The sequence below is a fragment of the Bos indicus genome, chromosome 3, assembly GCF_029378745.1.
Source record: "Bos indicus isolate NIAB-ARS_2022 breed Sahiwal x Tharparkar chromosome 3, NIAB-ARS_B.indTharparkar_mat_pri_1.0, whole genome shotgun sequence".
Lineage (NCBI taxonomy): Eukaryota > Metazoa > Chordata > Mammalia > Artiodactyla > Bovidae > Bos > Bos indicus.
In genome coordinates, this window is record NC_091762.1 from 108281795 (window position 1) to 108297487 (window position 15693).

A 15693-nucleotide genomic window follows, 5' to 3' on the forward strand; every position below is an offset into this window, starting at 1 on the left:
AGCTCTGAAGATGGGAAAAAAAATTTTTTTCCTAAGTTTGGCCCAAGCTCAATTTGGCAATTAAGACTTGTCTGAACTGCCAGGAAACTATTTATAGGCTTTATTTATCCCACTAAGCATTACTACTCATAAGTTGCACTAAGGAGATACTGAAGCGATTGATTTCTGGATGTTCCCTTGACTCTGCTGGGTGCTGTATAACGTACAACACAGATTATGTGTTACCTTTCTAAAATCCCCAGATTTTGAATTCCAAGATACACTTGGCCCCAAGGGTTTCAGATAAGGGACTGTGGATCTGTATTAGGTTATACTGCTGCTTTAAGAATTTTCCATAGTTTGTTGTGACCCACACAGTCAAAGGCTTTGGCATAGTCAATAAAGCAGATGTTTTTCTGGAACTCTCTTGCTTTTTCGATGATCCAGTAGATGTTGGCAATTTGATCTCTGGTTCCTCTGCCTTTTCTAAATCCAGCTTGAACATCTGAAAGTTCACGGTTCACGTACTGTTGAAGCCTGGGTTGGAGAATTTTGAGCATTACTTTGCTAGCCTGTGAGATGAGTGCAATTGTGCAGTAGTTTGAACATTCTTTGGCATTGCCTTTCTTTGGAATTGGAATGAAAACTGACCTTTTCCAGTCCTGTGGCCACTGCTGAGTTTTCCAAATTTGCTGGCATTTTGACTGCAGCACTTTCACAGCATCCTCTTTCAGGATTTGAAATAGCTCAACTGGAATTCCATCACCTCCACTAGTTTGTTCTTAGTGGTGCTTCCTAAGGCCCACTTGACTTCACATTCCAGGATGTCTGGCTCTAGGTGAGTGATGAAGCTAAAGAGTCTCTTGATGAAAGTGAACGAGGATTGTAAAAAAGTTGGCTTAAAGCTCAGCATTCAGAGAACTAAGATCATGGCATCCAGTCCAGTCACTTCATGGCAAATAGATGGGGAAACGATGGAAACGGTGAGAGACTTTATTTTTGGGGGGCTCCAAAATCACTGCAGATGGTGACTGCAGCCTTGAAATTAAAAGACGCTTGTTCCTTGGAAGAAAAGCTATGACTGACCTAGACAGCCGATTAAAAAGCAGAGACATTACTTTGCTAACAAAGGTTTATATAGTCAAAGCTGTGGTTTTTCCAGTAGTCACGTATGGATGTGACAGTTGGACCATAAAGAAAGCTGAGCACTGAAGAACTGATGCTTTTGAACCGTGATGTTGGAGAAGACTCTTGAGAGTCCCTTGGGCTGCAAGGAGATCCAATCAGTCCATCCTAAAGGAAATCAGTCCTGAATATTCATTGGAAGGACTGATGCTGAAGCTGAAGTTCCAATACTTTGGCCACCTGATGTGAAGAACTGACTCACTAGAAAAGACCCTGGTGCTGGGAAAGGTTAAAGATGGGAGGAGAAGGGGACGACAGAGGATGAGATGGTTGGATGGCGTCACTGACTCAGTGGACATGAGTTTGAGTAAGCTCCGGGTGTTGGTGATGGACAGGGAAGCCTGGTGTGCTGCAGTCCATGGGGTCGCAAAGAGCCAGACACGACTGAGCGACTGCACTGAACTGATACTGCTGGTTGGGCCAAAAAAGGTGCCCCCAGGAGCAGTGTTAGCTATTTAGGCAGGCGTGTGAGAGGGGTGTAGTTTCCGTAATATGAGCAGTGCACAGAATTCACATGAAAAATGGTAGTTCTGCACATCTAGGTCAAGCTGCAGTTATCTCTTGATTTACCTACTAGGAGGTTCTTACTTGGACAGGGTTTCAATTGTAGATATGAAAGGACCATCAGAAAGCACCCAGAAAAAAAACACCCAGAAATTACTTTGATCTTAACCCTTGCCCTGAGGCTGTTTGTTCAGTATTTACTGACTGCCTGGTACATTTCATATGTTGTGGCAGGCCGGGATAGGGGTGTCCCAGATGCAGCATAAGAGGGTTCAGTCCCCAGGTCTGGAAGATCTCCTGGAGAAGGAAATGGCAACCCACTCCAGTATTCTTGCCTGGGAAATCTCATGGACAGAGGAGCTTGGCAGGCTGCATTCCATGGGGTCACAAAGACATTACTAAAGTGACTTAGCATGCATAGCATGCATGCATGGTAGGCTCGGGGCCACGGAGGAAAAACATCAGTCCCTGCTCCCAGAAGCTGCTGCTTTTGCTGCTGCTAAGTCGCTTCAGTCGTGTCTGACTCTGTGTGACCCCATAGATGGCAGCCCACCAGGCTCTGCCGTCTCTGGGATTCTCCAGGCAAGAACACTGAAGTGGGTTGCTCTTTCCTTCTCCAGTGCATGAAAGTGAAAGTGAAGTCGCTCAGTCATGTCTGACTCTTTACAACCCCATGGACTTCAGCCTACTATGCTCCTCCGTCCAGTGGATTTTCCAGGCAAGAGTACTGGAGTGGGGTGCCATTGCCCTCTCTCCCAGAAGCGGAGATCTAGCTAAAGAAAAAAGATGGATGAAAAGAGTTAAAGGTGGTTACAATTCTTTTGTGATAAATAAATGCCTTAGAGGTGAGCACTAGATATGTAAGGAGGAGAGGGCCCCAGAGGGCTTTTCAAAGGAGATAACTCCTGAGCTGAGTTTGAAGTTTGCCACATGAAGGTGTGATGGGCTTCCCTGGTGGCTCAGAGGTTAAAGCGTCTGCCTCCAATGCGGGAGACCCGGGTTCGATCCCTGGGTCAGGAAGATCCCCTGGAGAAGGAAATGGTAATCCACTCCAGTATTCTTGCCTAGAGAATCCCATGGACGGAGAAGCCTGATGGGGTACAGTCCACGGGGTCACTGAGTCGGACACGACTGAGGGACTTCCCCTTCACATGAAGGTGTGTTTGAGGGGTGGTTAAGCTATACCAAGGATCAGGGGTGGGTTGGAGGCAACATTTAAAACGATAAATGTCACCCACCACTCTCGGCAGTGAAAGCGCAGAGTCCTAACCACTGGGTTACCCTTAAAAAGGTAAATGGTTTTGGTGTGACTGGATTACTGGGGTGAGAAAGAAGTGTTTGTTTTAAAATCTGTTTATTCACAAATCTTTTTTTAAGAATTATTTGTTTATTTATGGTTGTGCTGCATCTCTGTTGCTGAGCACAGGCTTTTTCTAGTTGAGGCGAGCAGATGTAACTTCCTTGTAAGTGCACGGGCTTCTCACTGCAGTGGCTTCTCTTGTTGCAGAGCGCAGGCTCTAGGCACACAGGCTTCTGTAGTTGTGGCACATGGGCCTTGTTGCCTCGCAGCATGTAGAATCTTCCCAGACCAGAGACTGAACCTGTGTCCCCTGCATTGATAAATGGATTTTAACCGCTAGACCACGAGGGAAGTCCCGAAAGGAATGGTTTGAGTCAGGGGGTGTGGAAGATGGGTCTGGAGAGGTAGTCTGGGGCTAATTATAAAGGTTCTTGTATGTAGTACTTAGAGCTTTGGGTTTTGTTACAAAGGTGTTAGAAGTTATTAAGCCCTGCTTAATAAAGACCTGCTCAGATCTGCATTTTCTTCTAGCAGCTGGCAGAATCCACTGGAGGGGATGAGAATGGCGGCAGGGAAATCCCTGAGTGTGCTTTCCAGGCATATTAAGGGCCTAAACTAAGGCATGGCAGTAGGGATGGGGAGACGGTCGGGTATAAAAATATTTAGGAGAGAGGATTTATAGGACTTTGGGAACATGGAAAGAGGAAAACAATCCAGATGTCATCTGTTAGGTTGAGTGACAAGGGATTGGAGGTCTGAGGTTGGAAAAAGAGCAGAGAGGGGAGTAGGGAAGCAGGAGAAGAGGAAGGGCAGGAAGCTGTGGCCAGAGAGGGAACCATGGGCTGTGTGATGGTGAACTTGGTAAAGAGCTGCTGACAGCCGACTTCCGTGCCAGATTCAGGAGAGAAGAGATTCCGAGAAGGCTGCCCTGTGGCTGGAAATTCCCCCAACGGTGCCTTAAAGTTTCCATACATGAAGTCATGAATGGTGACGTTCCAGTTCTTGCTGGACTGAGTCCTGAGAGAGATATTGGGTGGAGGGATCGACAAGATACAGGTCAGCAAGGTGGTTTCCCAGTCTGTACACTGCCTGCTCTGGATGGAAGTAGAGTCCACAGGGACAAACCACTTGTTCCCTGAAAGATAGCCTGACGGAGTCCTCAGAAAGCACTGACATGCAGAAAGAGCCTAAGTGTTATTCTTAAGTTTGCCTTTGCATGTCATGAAGCTCTATGAGTTTTTCTTTTTTTTTAACTTTATAGATGAAGTAGACCCAAAGAGAGGAAGTAACACAGAAAGATGATGGTGGAGCTAGACTTCAACTTAAGTTTCCTAATGCTTACATTTAATACGTTGAGTACCTTTACTGCTCCAAGTCCCTGGAAAGTAGCATAAAGATGGCAAAGTCCTTATCTCATACAGCTTACATTTTAATGGGAATAGCATCCAATTGAAAAAAAATGAATACATATGTATAAGATTTGATATCAAATGAGATTAGTACTAAGCACAGTCTTGTCCTCCGGAAGCTTACAGGCTAATGGGGAGACGACACACAGCCATCAGGGCTATGACAGAAGTACAGGGAGCTATGGGAACATCCCTGTCAGAGCATCTGAACCAGTCTGGGAGGAGTCGGAGAAGGCTTCTTAGAAGAAATGGCCTCTAAGATGTGCCGTACACCAGGGGTTGGCTAACTACAGTCCCCTGGGCCAGAGCTGCCTGCTGCCTGCTTTGGGATACAGCCCATGAACTAAGAATAGTTTCTACATTTTTAAATGTTTGAAAAGAACTAAAAGAAACTAATATTTTGCGACATGTGCAAATAATGCGGTATGTAAACTTCAGTGACCATAAAGTTTTATTGGAATACTGCCATGCTTATAGCTGCTTTAACACTCTAATGGCAGAGTTGAACAGTGGCAGAGACTGTGAGGCCTGCAGCCAGGACATTAACCCTCTGGCTATTTACAGAAAAGGTTGTTTGCTAGCTCCTGGCCCCAGGATGAGTAGGAGTCAGCCGTGTAAAGCAGAGTGAGGAAGAAGGAAGTCTGCTTCCGATGGGATTGTTGTATAACTGCAGTAACTTTAGTATACTTGGACTACAGCTTTCAAGGAGCTAGGGGGCTGTGGTGAGCGATATGGCTGGAGAGGTGGGCAGGAGCCAGACTGAGAAGACACTTGGCAGCTGTATTAAGGGGTTTGGATTTATCCAATGGGGAGCTTTTTAAAGGTGTTATATTATCAGATTTTCAAAAAATCCTCTGGCCACAGTGTGGAGATTAGATTAGAGAGGGTGGGGTGAGAGAGGAGGCAGGGAGATTAATTGAGGTCTCTCTCAGCTTGTTCCAAGGAATTGTTGGTAACCTAAACTAGTAGAGAGATATTGGAGAATATATTGACTTGAGATGCAATTTAGGAAGCAGAATTGAAAGCCCTTGGTGATTGATTAGAGGCATTGAAATGTAATTATTTTCATGTTGCGAATGACTGTGTTTTCTTTCTCAACTCCAAAGTTGTTTTTTTTTCCTCCCATTGCTGTGAATGCATGGTTGACAAATCCATGTTTAGTAATAGTCTTCAGAGCAGAATTCCTTAGTGATGCTTCACGCCCACAGTGCTCCATGTACCTTGTGTATCGAAGCAGCATCTCTCTATGGCCTCTTCATGCAGTTCCCTGTTGACAAGGAATCTGGCTTTTAAGGAACAAAGAAGCAAGAAATTGGCAGATGAATTTTCCTTTTCTGGTTTCTCTTGGTTTGATAGCTTTCCCAAAATATTTCTTTGTTGCAAGTCCTCGGGCTCCTTGGTTTTCAGGGCAGTTTGTTGACAATGACAGGGACTACTCATGTTCTAGAGCACTTAGGCCCTCCCGGTTTTACTTCTCTCACCCTTGCCTTCTCTGTCCTTGAAGCTGAAGTCTCACTCACAGTAAGTGGTAATAACGTCACTACATTATATTTCATGATATATTGTGTGGCTTTCAAAGTGCTTACTCACACGCCAGCTATTTGATCCCCACAATAAACCTGTGAGGAAGGCAGGACAGGTCAGATTACTGAGATCAGGGGACATTAGATGGTTGCCCAAAGTCAAAAGATTAAAAAACAGCAGAGCTGATGATACAACTTAGGTCTGCAGATTTCTTAGCTTTGTTCCTTCTGTAATGCATTCCATCTCCAAGAAAAGCGGGTCAGACTAGTCGGGAGAGTTGTGTTTTCAGCAGTAAAGACATCTGGATGAAATACCTCCCGCCACCACCGTGCCCCCCCCCCCCCCCCCCCGCCCCCGTCCTGGCCCTGCTCTGTGGGAGCTTCATACAGACACTGGTAGGCCTTTCCTGTGCCTTCAAGCAATATGTAAAGCACCAGTCATTCCCAGACCGAAGTTTGAGCAGCTGTGGTCTGCATGGTAGAGCAGCAGTCCCTAACCTTTTGGCACCAGGGACCAATTTCATGGAAGACAGTTTTTCCAAGGGCCGGGGGTGGGGAGATGGTTTCTCCCCGCCCCCTGATGAGGCAAGTGCATTGCATTTATTGTGCACTTTATTTCTATTATCATTACATCAGCTCCACTTCAGTCATCAGGCATTAGACCCCAGAGGTTGGGGACTCCATATGAAAGCATGTATGTGTTTTCGTTCCTTCCCTCTCCCCACAGGTAGTTCTTCCTCTGACGAGCTGAGACCAAATGGGAAGGGCTTGCCTGTGGACCAAAGCTCCTGGGGTCAGAATAAACCAGAAAACTCGCTCTCAAGGTAACACAGCTCTCCCTTCACTTGTGCCTCTTGGGGCCGCGGTTTTCCTCACTGAAGAGCTGAGGCCACTACTGTGCGTAATGTATGTTGTCCCACAGTCGCTGGCCTCGGACATGTTAGACTTTTATTGAGCATTTACTGTATAATGTGCCACACATCATACACTTACACGGATTATCTTCCCTTAACCTAAGAGGTAGGTACCATTATTTGCTCTGTTTCACAAGTAGGGAAACAGGTGAAGAAGAGATGTTACATAACTCACCTACGACCCAGAGCTAGCAGGCGGCAGACCTAGGGTTCGAAACTGAAGTCTAAGCCTACCTTGGAAATGCAGATTAGAAACATTTGATTTCTCCTCCTCGTTTTTTAGAAGTTTCTTCACTCTGAAGATACTTCTTTTCCCCTCGTTTTTATTTACTCTTTTCTTTTTTCTAATGCCGTTATATTTAGTGTATACTCCAGTTCCCCCTACTGACCATAGCTGGAATCATCTGGTCAAGATAAAAGCTTCCATGTGTCTGGCTTCCCAGCTGGCTGAGACAGTAAAGAATCTGCCTGCAATGCAGGAGACCTGGCTTCCATCCCTGGGTTGGGAAGATCCTCTGGAGAAAGGAATGGCAACCCACTCCAGTACTCTTGCCTGGAGAAGCCCATGGACAGAGGAACCTGGTGCACTACAGTGCATGGGGTCACAAGGAGTTGGACACAGCTTAGCTACTAACACTTTCATTTAAATTATGCACCTAAATAGCAATGAACGATCCCTGCGTGATCACTCACCTAGAGCCAGACATCCTGGAACGTGAAGTCAAGTGGGCCTTAGAAAGCATCACTACGAACAAAGCTAGTGGAGGTGATGGAATTCCAGTTGAGCTATTTCAAATCCTGAAAGATGATGCTGTGAAAGTGCTGCAGTCAAAATGCCAGCAAATTTGGAAAACTCAGCAGTGGCCACAGGACTGGAAAAGGTCAGTTTTCATTCCAATCCCAAAGAAAAGCAATGCCAAATAATGCTCAAACTACTGCACAATTGCACTCATCTCACATACTAGTAAAGTAATGCTTAAAATTCTCCAAGCCAGGCTTCAGCAATACATGAACCACGAACTTCCAGATGTTCAAGCTGGTTTTAGAAAAGGCAGAGGAACCAGAGATCAAATTGCCAATATCCGCTGGATCATGGAAAAAGCAAGAGAATTCCAGAAAAACATCTATTTCTGCTTTATTGACTATGCCAAAGCCTTTGACTGTGTGGATCACAATAAACTGTGGGAAAATTCTGAAAGAGATGGGAATACCAGACCACCTGACCTGTCTCTTGAGAAATTTGTATGCAGGTCAGGAAGCAACAGTTAGAACTGGACATGGAACTACAGACTGGTTCCAAATAGGAAAAGGAGTACGTCAAGGCTGTATACTGTCACCCTGCTTATTTAACTTCTATGCAGAGTACATTGGAGAAGGCAATGGCACCGGACTCCAGTACTCTTGCCTGGAAAATCCCATGGACGGAGGAGCCTGGTAGGCGGCAGTCCATGGGGTCGCACAGAGTCGGACACGACTGAGCGACTTCACTTTCACTTTTCACTTTCATGCATTGGAGAAGGAAATGGCAACCCACTCCAGTGTTCTTGCCTGGAGAATCCCAGGGACTGGGAAGCCTGGTGGGCTGCCGTCTATGGGGTCGCACAGAGTCGGACACGACTGAAGTGACTTAGCAGCAGCAGCAGCAGCAGAGTACATCATGAGAAACGCTGGGCTGGAAGAAGCACAAGCTGGAATCAGGATTGCCAGGAGAAATATCAATAACCTCAGCTATGCAGATGACACCACCCTTATGGCAGAAAGTGAAGAGGAACTAAAAAGCCTCTTGATAAAAGTGAATGAGGAGAGTGAAAGAGTTGGCTTAAAGCTCAACATTCAGAAAACGAAGATCATGGCATCCGGTCCCATCACTTCATGGGAAATAGATGGGGAAACAGTGGAAACAGTGTCAGACTTTATTTTTCTGGGCTCCAAAATCACTGCAGATGGTGATTGCAGCCATGAAATTAAAAGATGCTTACTCCTTAGAAGGAAAGTTATGACCAACCTAGATAGCATATTGAAAAGCAGAGACATTACTTTGCCAACAAAGGTCCATCTAGTCAAGGCTATGGTTTTTCCAGTGGTCATGTATGGATGTGAGAGTTGGACTGTGAAGAAAGCTGAGCGCCGAAGAATTGATGCTTTTGAACTGTGGTGTTGGAGAAGACTCTTGAGAGTCCCTTGGACTGCAAGGAGATCCAACCAGTCCATTCTGAAGGAGATCAGCCCTGGGATTTCTTTGGAAGGAATGATGCTAAAGCTGAAACTCCAGTACTGTGGCCACCTCATGCGAAGAGTTGACTCATTGGAAAAGACTCTGATGCTGGGAGGGTTTGGGGGCAGGAGGAGAAGGGGAAAACAGAGGATGAGATGGCTGGATGGCATCACCAACTCAATGGACATGAGTTTGAGTGAACTCCAGGAGTTGGTGATGGACAGGGAGGCCTGGCGTGCTGTGATTCATGGGGTCGCAAAGAGTCTGACATGACTGAGCGACTGAACTGAACTGAACTGAACTGACTGAAACCTATCATTCTCAACTCACTTTTGAGTCTTCCTGATATATATAGATGCATTTTTACATAGCCTTTATTAGTATGTGGGAGAAGGCAATGGCACCCCACTCCAGTACTTTTGCCTGGAAAATCCCATGGATGGAGGAGCCTGGTAGGCTGCAGTCCATGGGGTCGCTAAGAGTCAGACACGACTGAGCGACTTCACTTTCACTTTTCAGTTTCATGCACTGGAGAAGGAAATGGCAACCCACTCTGGTGTTCTTGCCTGGAGAATCCCAGGGACCGGGGAGCCTGGTGGGCTGCCGTCTATGGGGTCGCACAGAGTCGGACACGACTGAAGCGACTTAGCAGTAGCAGTATTAGTATGTATTAATACATGACCATCAAGCACTTAAATGGCATTTATTCAGTGTCAGAAATTGTCTCAAGTGTTTTATATATCTTAGTTGGTTAAGTAATTTCAACAAAAGGTTTTTGAGCATTAGGATTCTTTTATATAAATATGTTAAATTTCCCTTAACTTTATATTTATTTTTCTTTAACCTTAAATGTTGGCATTTGAATAATTTTTAGTATGGCTATGAAAACTACACAAATAATAATAAAATATAAATTTTTACTGCTTTTCTCTTTTATTACAGATTATTCCTGTGGAGTAGAGACCCAGTAGAATTATCGAGTCAAAAGATCTAGACAGTTGTAGAGTCTTGTTACGTGAGACCCAGAGTCCAGAAAGAGCCCTGTGTAAACTGAGTTCTAATGCACAGTCTGCCACCGTCCAGCCTCATGAGTCATTCACGGTGCTGGGTCTCATTTTTCTCATTTGAAAAATGAAGAGTTAGATTAGATTATCTTCCAGGTTTCCTTCTGGTCTGAGATTCTATACAGTTAATATTTCTGGACCAATGTATATAATCAACAGCATATAAGGGGCTTCCCTGGTGGTCCAGTGGTTAATACTCTGCATCTTCACTGCAGGGGGCTTGGGTTCGATTCCCTGGTCAGGGAAGTAAGATCCTGCATGTCGTGTGATGTGGCCAAAAAAAATATGATAAAAACTTTTTTTCTCTCTTTTTTTTTTAATCCCCCTTTTTTTTAGGCACATGGGCTTAGTTGCTCCACAGCATGTAGGATCTTCCCGGATCGGGGATCAAATCGGGGTCTCGTGCATTGGCAGACAGATTCTTTGCCACTGAGCCACCAGGGAAGCCCTGATAAACACTTTCTATAAAAACTTTTGTTTTGTTTGTTTTTCTAGACAGAACAAGTCCAAATCTGAAATAACCAACATGGTTCGCTCCTCCACTATCACGGTATCAGACAAGGCTCACATTTTATCCATGCAGAAGTTTGGACTGCGAGATACAATTGTGAAATCACATCTAATACAGAAAGAAGAGGATTATACCTACATCCAGAACTTCAGGTAGCTCACTGGATCTTACACTGTTTCCACAGCAAAGTGATCGCTCAGCTCTCTGAAACAGAAGCACTTCCTCTGTACCCTACAGAGTCACTCCCATCATTTTCTGAATGAGTGATTCCTTTCACTCTTCCTTGGCAGGCATTTATTCTGTGCCTTTTCGGGCCAGGCATCGTGGGAGGTGTGGTGTGGTGGGAATGACACAATTTGCAGCAAACAGTTGCAGAGATATTTGAAGATAGCCCTGTGTGGAAGAAGGAGAGAGATCTTGATTTTTGGTTATGCCTCTGTGTATCTCTTGGTCATTTGGGGCCTTTGAAGAAAGTTGTTTGAATTTAAATTAATCACATGAAGTTAGTGACTGGTGATCTTTTTAGACAAAATGACTGAAAGTTCCATGAATAAAGGGTGCAGGTTTGCCAGGTCTTTTTAAATCACTGCACTGGGACTATAAGACAAAGTCATGTTGCTTCTAGAGATCAAGATACGAATTGTCTTAGGGAGTTTGGGATGGACATGTACACACTGTTACACTTAAAACAGATAACCCACAAGGACCTGCTGTATGGCACATGGAACTCTGCTCAATGTTATGTGGCAGCCGGGATGGGAGGGGAGTTGGGGGAGAATGGATGTATGCATATGTGTGACTGAGTTCCCTTGCTGCTTACCTGAAACTATCACAGCATTGTTAATCGGCTATACCCCAATACAAAATAAAAAGTCTCCAAAAAATTAAAAAAAAAATCGAACAACAGAAAAAACCCCAGTGAATTATCTGAACACTGGTATTGCTTTCTTTCCAAAAGTAGTTGCCGGGATACTTCTCTTTTCATTTCAGTAGCACGCACAGTACATAGTCATTTTGTGGACTGTGGCTCTCTAATTGCTATTAAAGCTAAGTAGAAATGTTCAAAGTGGGTCTCTACTGTCTGAAGTTATCACAAAAGCAACAAATGTCATGGCAGACTGCAGGTCACCCCTTGGTGCCACAGTCACTTGTCTAGGACAGCTGTGACATTTCTTAAGTCTTCAAATTCCAGCCCAGAGAGACTGAAACCTGCCAGAATCAGCATCCAGTGCTCTCCCTGTCATGTCCATAGTCCTCCCAAGTGACCAGTTGATTGTCTTTGGCAACAGATTTTTTGTAGGAACGTACAATGTGAACGGACAGTCCCCCAAGGAGTGCCTCCGGCCCTGGCTCAGCCACGATACCCAGGCCCCAGATGTGTACTGTGTGGGGTGAGTGCTTCTCTTCTCGTTGTCTCTGCATTTTCCAGAATGTGTAGCTGTGGTTGAAGGGATGGGGGCATGAATCTGTAACTGAGACTTCGCAGCAGGTGAAGGGATTGAAAAACGAGCATATGCTCAATAACAGCTGCTCCTCTGTTCTGTGTGCTTCCTCATAGTAAACAGATTTCTGGCACTATTAAAGTGATGTGCTTGGCACTGGAATGCTAATAGTTAATTTTGAGTGCAACCCTGTGTTAAAAGCATGCACCTTGAACTGAATTTTATTACTTAGACATTCAATGCTTTGTTGGTTACAAAGCAAAAATATCTTTTGTGAGGGAAAGAAGGTTAAAAGGAAAAAAAAAAGGCCCCATCCAAGGACTTCCTTGGTGGTCCAGTGGCTAAGACCCTGTGCTCCGATGCAGGGGGCCTAGGTTCAATCCCTGGTCAAAGGACTGGTCAAAGGACTGGTCAAAGGATCCTGCAGGCCACCTTGAAGATCCTTCGTGCCACAACTGAGACCTGAAAGTGAAAGTGAAAGTCACTCAGTTGTGTCCAACTCTTTGTGACCCCATGGACTATACAGTCCATGGAATTCTCCAGGCCAGAATACTGGAGTGGGTAGTCTTTCCCTTCTGCAGGGCATCTTCCCAACCCAGGGATCAAACCCAAGTCTCCCAGGCGGATTCTTTACCAGCTGAGCCACAAGGGAAGCCCAACTAAGACCTGGCAAGCCAAATAATTAAATATTTTAAAAGGGAGGGCCCCATTCATCAGTCTTTTTTTTTTTTTCCCCACACCTACTGTCTTCTTACCACTGTACCAAATATTGTTGTTGGGGAGGGAGAAGCAAAGACGCCTGGGTGGTAACGTGTAAAGGGACTAGAATTTGGAATTTATAGAGAGCTAGGTTTCAATCTTGGAGAAGGCAATGGCACCCCACTCCAGTACTCTTGCCTGGAAAATCCCATGGACGAAGGAGCCTGGTATGCTGCAGTCCATGGGGTCGCTAAGAGTCAGACACGACTGAGCAACTTCACTTTCACTTTTCACTTTCATGCATTGGAGAAGGAAATGGCAACCCACTCCAGTGTTCTTGCCTGGAGAATCCCAGGGACGGGGGAGCCTGGTGGGCTGCCGTCTGTGGGGTCGCATAGAGTCAGACACCACTGAAGCGACTTAGCAGCAGCAGCAGGTTTCAGTCTATTTGCCACCTGGTGCTTAGGTGAGCTAGTGATCTCGGATGTAAAGACTGGAGACTCTTCCAGGTACTTCAGGCTCATTATGAAGATGAAAAGGGCCACTGCTTGAGAAAGTACCTGGTGAGTTCCTGGGCCTTTAGTCCTTTGTCTCTGAGTGTTTGTTTTCTTCCTCTTTGAGGGTCCTGCAGTTTAGCTAGAAAGGTAGGCCTTACACAGCTTTACCAATCTGAGAATGTGCCATCTCGCACGTTACCCTTCTCTCCTCCCTGACTGGTTGCTTTTCCTGATAGGTTCCAGGAGCTTGATCTGAGTAAGGAAGCCTTTTTCTTCCACGATACCCCAAAGGAGGAAGAGTGGTTTAAAGCTGTATCAGAGGCTCTTCATCCAGATGCCAAATATGCAAAGGTATGAGAGGAGTCCGGGACCTTCTGACTTTGTGTTGCCATGCAGGGAAATGCTAAGACAACTTTTCACTTCTGCGACTTTCATCAAAAGCCAGCCCTAATGGGTGGTGGTCCCTTCCCTGGTGGTCCAGAGCTTGAGACTCTGCCTGCCAATGCAGAGGACACAGGTTCAATCCCTGGTCCGGGAAGATCCCACGTGCCTCGGGGCAAGTAAGCCCACGAGCCACACTACAGCTACGGAAGCCTGCATTTCTCGAGCCTGTGCTCCATAGAACCACTGCAGTGAGAAGCCCGCACATCACAACAACGAGTAGCCCCCACCTCGCAGCAACTAGAGAAGGCCCCTTCACAGCAGTGATGACACAGCCAGCTAGAAAGGAAGGGAGGAAGGAAGTCCTGTTGATGCTGTGATGTTCAGTTCTAGGAGAGGTTTCTCAGGTCTCGGCACCTGTAGGCTGCTGAGGTTATCACAGGGTGTGGTCAGTGAGTTGCTCGGGTAGTTACCCTGTTTCCTGGTGTGGAGCAGGAGATATAGGAGTCCTCACAGCCAGCTTCCCGTCCACTTATCCTTTCACCTCCCCATTAATGCCGTGACTTGAACGCATGCCTCTCTTCCAGGTGAAGCTCATCCGACTGGTTGGGATTATGCTGCTGCTATATGTCAAACAGGAGCATGCCGCATACATCTCAGAAGTGGAAGCTGAGACAGTGGGGACAGGAATCATGGGGAGAATGGTGAGTTCCTGGTTGGTACAGGGAGGGCCTTGGTCCCTAAGGTCTTGAGCCTGCTTCTCATGATACCACAACTACCTGTGTCCCAGCTTGAGGGTACTGGCAGCACGAGATGAACTGTCCCCTCATGCTGTAGCAGGAATTGATGGAGGAGGCCATTCCGAAATTGTATTTTAGTGACTTCCTGGCTGACTTGCCCAGTTAGCCCGCATCCTCACGGCCGCTCCACTCTGAAGCCCCCAAGTGGGTCCTTCCATTTAATGCATGACCCATGTCGCAGAAGCTGTACTGGATCACCAAGGAAAAGAAAGAAAGAATGCTAATAATAGGTTTGCCGTTTTTCTTCTTGAAGTTGTTAAAGTCCTCCTTTTAGGTTCTACTGTGAGAGCTTAGCTTCCCAGGGGGAAGGGAGAGTGTGTGGCTTGCCTGCAATCTATTGCAGAGTGGACTCGCCTTCGCCGCTGGCCGCCTGGTCCTTCTGTCTTCTTGCATTTGTTTTCCCACCTATAAATATGTAACCCTGCTTTACTCATCTCCCAGGATTGTGACACAGACTGACTAAAAGAGAACATTTTGAAAGCCCATGGGTTTGAATGACTATCACAGTGAAGTTGGGAACTGTGCCTTTTCCGGGCTCCCTTTCACAGGGTAACAAAGGGGGCGTGGCCATCCGGTTCCAGTTTCACAACACCAGCATCTGCGTGGTCAATTCCCACCTGGCAGCCCACACGGAGGAGTACGAGAGGAGGAACCAGGACTACAAAGACATTTGTTCTCGAATGCAGTTCTGTCAGGTCGACCCAAGCCTGCCCCCTCTCACCATCAGCAAGCACGAGTGAGTCTGGCCTTCCACCCCAGGCAGCGTGCCGGGCTGCGCGGTCCAAGCCCAGGGCTCTCTGTTTCATTAGGGAGGGGACCAGGGGAGGCTTCCCACCACCTGAGCGGGAACTCTCAGCCAACTCTCGGTTATACAGGGATTACACCTCTTGGAAATTTTTAGTTTCCCAACTTACCATCTGGCCAACCTCTCGAATTTTCTCAGACACCATTTGTTCCTGGAAAATGTGTAAGATGTTTTTTTAACACAGTCCGCCTTGATGCAGCGTCATGAGAAAAGCCACGCCAGAGCAGGCGTCTCGAGCGCAGGTTTTAGAAGTGTGGTTCAGGGTTCTGCTGCCTGTTGTCTGCAGAAGCATGTGCGGTCGAGGATGGGGCTGCATTTCCCAGTCTTCATGTCTTTTTCGCCTCTTGATTCAACATTTTGGAGCCATGGTTGCAGCTGCTTGGGATGTCTTGTGCTAATGTTTGTTCTCTTTATTTCATTTATCTCCAGTACTTGCTCTCTGTCTAAACTCAAGGCATATTGGAA

At 46.1% G+C, this 15693-nt stretch overlaps 1 protein-coding gene across 4 annotated transcripts in view; it reads left to right on the forward strand.

The window, feature by feature from the left end:
- The window catches only part of INPP5B (inositol polyphosphate-5-phosphatase B), a 54858-nt gene that overhangs the window by 21625 nt on the left and 17540 nt on the right, over positions 1–15693 (forward strand). For 2 of the 4 annotated variants that reach the window (XM_070786821.1, XM_070786822.1), the window contains exons 8-13: positions 6632–6724; positions 10589–10756; positions 11894–11995; positions 13479–13593; positions 14211–14327; positions 14972–15159. In XM_070786821.1, the coding sequence (XP_070642922.1) occupies positions 6632–6724; positions 10589–10756; positions 11894–11995; positions 13479–13593; positions 14211–14327; positions 14972–15159 (783 nt within the window). Of the gene's footprint in view, positions 1–6627; positions 6725–10588; positions 10757–11893; positions 11996–13478; positions 13594–14210; positions 14328–14971; positions 15160–15693 lie in introns of all 4 variants that reach the window. The other 2 variants (XM_019957798.2, XM_019957799.2) reach the window with 1 other exon arrangement.